Here is a 6,800-nt window from a genome sequence, read left to right as displayed (position 1 = left end):
TAAGGCGAGGAGAGGAGCATTGCATGACCTAAGAGGGTCAGAGCCAGGACAAGAACCTAGGGGTACTCCTGGCCCTGGAATAACGGAGAGAACATGGGCTCCGCAGTCTACCCCTGGATGAAATACTCTTCATTTGATTACCGCTCCACCAGCATCCTTTCTGAAACAAAGTACCTCAGTTTCCTCATTTGTAAAATAGGGAGAAAAATGTCCTCCTTACAGGGTTCCTTGCAGAATCAAGGGCATAATGTGAGTGAGAGCGCTTTGTAACTAACATACAACGTGCTCTCCAGACATTTGTTACGGTTTTAAACCGCCAGGCAAAGCTTCCTCTTGCAGTTACAGATTAGGGGCTCCTACTCATCTGACTTTGTTCCACTTTCCACTCCTCTTCTCCGTCCCTCCCCTTCCAACAAAGAGAGGAAGTGAGAGACGCAGAGGCACGCGTCTAAGGACCAGTTTAGCTGGCCCAGGGTCACATGCAAGATTTGCCGCCCCACGGGGTGAGAGCCGGTGTGAGGGGCGCCCCCGTCCAGAACTACATTACCCATCAACCCTTTCGCGGCTCCCGGGCGGCAGCGACCAGGCGCATGCGCCGAGTACCGCCACGCCTGGTCTCCGGGACACCCCTACGGACCGGATTCGCCTAGCTGTGCCGGTAGGTCCAGGTGCAGCGGCCGCAGTGCTGCCTCCCGGCGCCGCGGGCTGTGGCGGTCTCAGGTGTGCCGAAGCTCTGGTCTGTGCCATGATCCGGCAGGAACGCTCCACATCCTACCAGGAGGTACGAGGTTGTGAGAGACGGAAGGGAAGTTTGAGGCGGAGGAGCAGGGTCCCGGGGGTCTGGGCGGATGCGGGCCGGGGTTGTCGGGGCTGCGCGGCAGAGGGCTCTTCCGAGGGACGGGCGGGTGCGTCGAGGGAGGGCTCCGGGGGTGCAGAGGAGCGGCCCAGGGGCAGGAAGGAAGCGGGGCGGCGGAGCGGGCGCCCAGCCTCCTCCATATGCTGCGGGTCTCATGGCCGAAGTCTAGAGTAGGGTCCCCGGCGCCGCGACCCGTAACCAGCAGGTGAATGATTGAAGCTACCTGAGGCCCAGCCTTCCGCGCTCCGGGGCGGAGCGGCAGCCCGGTGGCCCCGAGAAACCTGGCGTTCTTTGCAACAAGTGGAGCGCCCGCGCCCTCCTCCCAGCGAGAGCTGATGCGCGGTCGGCATCGTCGGCATCCTCCCCCTCCAAACCTAAGGCCTCGCGGTCCCCGCGGCTGGTGACAGGATTGATTACCTGTTTTTTGGTGACCGCCTAACTTTGAAAAAGTGCCTTCATGGACTTTGCTGGTTCTCGCTCTTCTTCGTCTCTCCCTCCAGCCTCACCTCCTCCCACGACTTTATCACTTTCCAGTTCTTTGTCTCTACCCTGTCCTGCGCTGCAGGCTGTGCGTCCAGCGCTTCCTCCAGGCAAGCCCTGCCTCCTGACTTCTCCAGCTATGTTAGCGAAACTGCCCTCCTCCTCCTCCTCCTCCACTTCTCGGGCCCCAAACCTTGGTCATCTTTGGGACCCATCCTCTTCTGTGCCCCTCCACCGTGCCCCCTCAGTGGCCAAGGTCAGGCAGTTCCAGATCGGTCCTCCTCCAGTTTGTGTCCTTGTGTTTGCTGTAACCTCTGAGTGTGATACTGTGTTACCATCGCTCCCTTCAGTCTCTTATACTCTCCAGATTTACCTTGAGGCCCTGCCTTGACCTCGGAGCATTCCTTTTTTCTCAGACCTGACGCTGCCCTTCGTCTGCCCAGAAGAGTCCAGACTTCTCAGCAAGCTCCCAAAGCTCTGTACAGCACAGCAGCCATGTCTACCATTACCTTTGCCACCTCCTTACCCACCTAGGGTCTGGCCACAGTGGAAACTCAGTTTTAAAATGTGCTTCTGCCTCTGTGCATGCACTCACTCCATTTCTTCGTCAACCCTTCGCCAAGCTCCATTCGGTAAAATGCCCCCAGAAGTCAAGGGCTACCGCAAGTTCCATGTGCTTCATAGGGGTCCACTTTCCAGACCCGTCTGGCATTTCTGTCTGTCCTTCTCATACGAACCTGCTGCCTTCAGTCTTAGTCAATAGTTACTGCTGTACATATCTCCCTTTGTAAAAGACTGTGATTCACGGAAGGGCTGTGTGGACTATATAAAGCAGGTGACTTAGCCCTACAGTGGAGGGAGAAGCCAAATTGAAGGTAGATAAGATCTACCTAAGGCTTGCCATTTTTTAGTGTAGGATCTCGGCTGGAACCTGGCCTTGGACAAATTTCTATATTTCTCCTCCCATCCCCTTTATTCCATCTGTTTTCTTTGTCTGAAAGGAGTCTGAGGGATTTTAACCAGTGCTGTGGATTCCATGGCCCCTAGATTCTGTACCCTGAACAGCGGGGGAATCCTGGGGAAAGAGATGTGTCTGAAAGTTTTTAGGTTTAGAGGGTGTGGAGCACAGTGGATAAATTAGGGATTTCAAGTCAGAAAGCCCATGTTCGTGTCCTGGCTGTGCCTCTTGCCATTTGTGTGACTTTTATTGAGTCACATAATTTTCTGAGCCTCAGTTTCTTTGTCTGAAAGATGAAGATAATAAAAGTCCCTACCTCTCAGGGTTGTTTGGGGATTAGATAAGTTGGTGTGGAAAGTGCTTGGCTCAGTGTCTGGCAGATAGTGACCCCACAGTGAATGATAGCTCTTTTTAACAGGGTGTGGGCAGCTCCCGTGTCTAGGGTGCTTTGGGGGTCCTGGCTTAGCAGGAACATGTGCCTCACTATCCACACATAGCCGGCCTAGCAGGGCTTATAAAATGTTTATTAAAATATAGTCACTTATCCCGCTTGCAGGGCCAAGGCCCAGGGTAGACACAGTTTCTCTTTGGAGGCATTTTCAAGGTGGAAGGCACTGGAAGGGTGCCCTCCCCTTGCCTTCTTCAGAGGCCTGTTCTGTGGTGCCTGTCTCTCCCTTCTTCAGAGAAAGGGGCCACCCAGAGAATGGCCGGCATCTTTCTTGCCTGAACCGTTCTGTGAGTGTACCTAGCTCTGAGTAGGTTTATTTGCTGAGAGGGGATTTTTCCCTGGGGAGGGTGGGATATACTGAGAATTTGGCCAGGGGCAGACAAGGATGCAGGCTCATTATGGCTGCGGGTAGTCAAGAAGGGAACTCAGTGGGAGTGTGTTAGCACCTGGGTCAGGGTCGACCTGGGTGAGGCTTGGATCAGGAAACTTTGAGACTTCCCAGGACTAACATCCTCCTCTCCCTTTGGCCAGTGAGACCTCTGGGACCCCTTTATCTGTGCTCCCACTGGTGGCTTATATCTCTTGGTGCCTTCACCAGCTTCCCTGCCCTTTCCCACTGGTTGCTTTTCTTTTCTTTCTTTTTTTTGAGATGGGGTTTCACTCTTGTCACCCAGGCCGGAGTGCAATGGCGTAATCTTGGCTCGCTGCAACCTCCGCCTCCTGGGTTCAAGAGATTCTCCTGCTTCAGCCTCCCAAGTAGCTGGGACTACAGGTGTGTGCTATCATGCCCAGCTAATTTATATATTTTTAGTAGAGATGGGGTTTCACCATGTTGACCAGGCTGGTCTCGAACTCCTGACCTAGGTGATCCGCCCACTTCGGCCTCCCAAAGTGCTGGAATTACAGGAATGAGCCACCGTGTCAGGCCCTGCACCTGGCCTTTTCTTTTGTGCTTGGAGTGCTTTAAATTGGAGATTTTGCCTGATTCTAAGGGGCAGGAATGGAGTCGTGGAGAGGGAGATAGAAGAATAGATGCATAAGAGCTGTTTTTCACTTGTCTCTTGGAGGTGAGTTTTTAATGAAAATGTCTTGAAACCTTAAACACTAATGCTGTGAACCTGAGAAAATGCTTGGGAAAACTGTCCCCTCTTCCTCCCAATTCAGGGATGGCTTCTCTTCTAAGCTCTGGTCTTGACCTCTCTTGCCCTCCTCCTTAATCCTACAGAGACTTGTTGATTATCATGGTATCCTTTCCACCCTTCTACCCTTCTCAGTGGCATAATTGTCCCCATTTGACAGGTGAGACCATTGATGAAGTGAGGTTGAGATTGCTGGCTACCAGGCTGCTGATTGTAATTAGCACCTGTCCCTGTGATGGATTGCCTGCCTGTCCTTCCTGCTGTGTGTTGCCATTTGCAGCCCAAGTCAGTGGACTTCAGCCAGAGTGCCACAGAGAGCTCTGACACCACCTTCACTGTTCCCTCTTTTCTCTCAGCAGACTCTAAGCCGCATTTCCTCTTCCTTTGGGAAGTGGTTAAGACCGTGGGCTTTGGAACTAGACCAACTTGGATTTGACTCCTGGCTATATCTTTCCCTTTATGGCCATGAGAAATATTGTGAGTTGAATTGTGCTTCCTTAAAAAAGATATGTTGAAGTCCTGACCCCAGGTACCTCAGATTGTGACCTTGTTTGGAAATGAGGTCATTGCAGGTGTAATTAGTGAAGATGAGGTCATACAGGAGTAGGGTGGGCCCCTAATCCAACATGACTGGTGTCCTTAAAGATGATGACCATGTGAAGACACAGAGAGAGCACACCTTGTAAAGATGGCAACGGAGAGTGGAGATTGGATGCCTCTACATGCCAACAAACTCCAAGGATTGCTGGTTGTCACCAGAAGCCAGGAGAGAGGCATGGAACAGATTCCCTCACCACTCGCAGAAGGAGCCAACCCTGCCAACACCTTGATTTCAGACTTCTAGCCTCCAGAATTGTGAGAGAAGACATTTCTGCTGTTTTCAGCTGTTTGGTTTGTGGTACTTGGCTACGGTAGTCCTAGGAACATAGAGGGCAGACAGTTTCTTGAGCTTTCTGAGCTTCAGTGTCCTCATCTGTAAAATTGCTGTAACGCATTCTACATCATGTGGTTTTTGGTGACGATAAGTGAGAAGCAACTTCTGCTTTCTTATTCTAGTCTAGAAAAGCAAGGCTGACATAGCTGACCCGTCTTTGCTCTCTTTGCTTCTCCCTTTAGCTGAGTGAGGAGTTGGACCAAGTGGTTGAGAACTCAGAGCTGGCAGACGAGCGGGACAAGGAGACGGTCAAAGTCCAAGGTCCGGGTGTCTTACCAGGTGAGTGGGTTTGGTGCTTTGCTGTGCTGTTGCTGCAGCCAGATGCCCCAGTCCAGGCACCTTGCCAACTGTGGGAGAGGAGGACCCCCCTTCCCTGCACCCTGGTGTCAGGTCTCAAGTATTGCCCTAGTTTTAAAGCCATACATATTTAACCAGCCTTGGAACAGAGGATATGTCTAGGCTGGTATCCGCTCTTAATTCCAATTTGAGCCACTTCCTGAGGCCAGGTCATTGCATACAATGGCAAATGCTTTGAATCGCTGCTCTTCTGTTCCTCTTTCCCTGGAAGCTGCTAGCAAATGAGCCGCTAATATCCAGGTCAAAGAAGATCTAATAGGCACCCCCTTTCAAATACAAGGCCTATCCAGTAATGCTGCTCAGTTGGGTAAGCAGGGTCCCATCAGTCAGTTGGTATCTTATGGAGCCCTATGGCAATGTTTGACACTGCTGACTACTTCTTCCTCCCGGATACACGCGACTGCCTTAGCTTCTGTGATGCAACACTTCTCAGGCCACTCCTTCCAGGCTCCATTGCGGTCACTCTCCAGCTCTTGGACATGGAATGTTGGTTGCAGGCCCCTTTCTCTCAGTCTCATAGGCAGTTCCACCCAGGCCTGCTCCCCTGCTTCAGCTACTGCTTGCTCACACATGACTCCCATATTTACATCTCCAGCCCAGAGATTACCTACAAACTCCAAATTTATATATCTTGTATTTCCAACTGCCCATGTGATAGTTCTGCTTGGATCTTTCAAAGCTTCCCTCAACTCCACATGTCCAAAATTGACTTCATGATCTTCTCAGTCCCAGCTTGGTCCTCTTCCAGTATTTCCTGTTTGTAGGAATGGTACTACCACTTACGCAGCTGAACTTCAGAGCAGCTCTCCATTCCTTCCTTCCCCTTATCCCCTTTTTCTCTGGCCCTCAGTCATGCTGATCTTTTTTTATTTTAGGCCTCATTCCCTCTCACCATAGGGCCTTTTTGTTGTTTTATTTCTCTGCCTGGAATTCACTTTCCTTCATCACGTAGTTAATGCCTAATCATTCTTCAGCTTTCAGCTCACTCATTTTTTTCTACAGAGCCTTCTCTAACCTTCTGGCCAGATTACCTCCCACCCTCCAGCACTGTCTCATAGTCCACACGCCTCTCCTTTCCAGCTATTGCTGTTGGAATGGTGTGTTTGTTTGTCTGACTAATGTCTGTCTGTTCTACTACAGCAGTCCCCGACTGTTTGGCACCAGGGACTGGTCTGGGGAAGACAGTTTTTCCACAGATGGAAGTTGGGGGATGGTTTCAGGATGAAACTGTTCCTCAGATCATCAGCCATAGTTAGATTTTCATAAGGAGGGTACAACCTAGATCCCTTGTATGTGCAGTTCACAATAGGGTTTGCACTCCTATGAGAATCTAATGCTGCAGCTGATCTGACAGGAGGTGGAGCTCAGGCGGTAATCCTCACTCACTGCTCACCTCCTACGGTATTGGCCCTGTTCCTAACAGGCCATAGACCCATATTGGTCTGTGGCCTGGGATTTCACTAGAATGAAACTCCCTGAGGGCAGAGACCAGTCTGTTTTGCTCACCACCCTAGCCTTGACCACACCATAAAGATTTGTTGAGTGAATGAATGAAGCCCCAGCCTGACTTCAGCTTCTTGGGTGGATCCCATCTGTTTGTGGGAGAGGGGAACAAGACAGGAACTAAT

The 6,800-nt window shown here is 51.3% G+C and overlaps 1 protein-coding gene across 10 annotated transcripts in view; it reads left to right on the top strand.

Annotated features, from left to right (window-relative positions):
* Nucleotides 1–607: 607 nt before the first annotated feature.
* Nucleotides 608–6,800, top strand: part of PACC1 (proton activated chloride channel 1) — a 43,760-nt gene continuing 37,567 nt past the window's right edge. For 6 of the 10 annotated variants that reach the window (XM_028852958.2, XM_015117259.3, XM_015117246.3 and 3 more), the window contains exons 1-2: nt 608–781; nt 4,998–5,094. In XM_028852958.2, the coding sequence (XP_028708791.1) occupies nt 746–781; nt 4,998–5,094 (133 nt within the window). In that variant the 5' untranslated portion in view covers nt 608–745. Of the gene's footprint in view, nt 782–3,416; nt 3,515–3,606; nt 3,810–4,240; nt 4,359–4,997; nt 5,095–6,800 lie in introns of all 10 variants that reach the window. The other 4 variants (XM_077937436.1, XM_077937422.1, XM_077937411.1 and 1 more) reach the window with 2 other exon arrangements.

This window comes from Macaca mulatta, chromosome 1 (genome assembly GCF_049350105.2).
Source record: "Macaca mulatta isolate MMU2019108-1 chromosome 1, T2T-MMU8v2.0, whole genome shotgun sequence".
NCBI classification, from domain to species: domain Eukaryota; kingdom Metazoa; phylum Chordata; class Mammalia; order Primates; family Cercopithecidae; genus Macaca; species Macaca mulatta.
The sequence above is the reverse complement of the archived record's forward strand: the minus strand, read 5'-3'. Positions and strand labels throughout refer to the sequence as shown.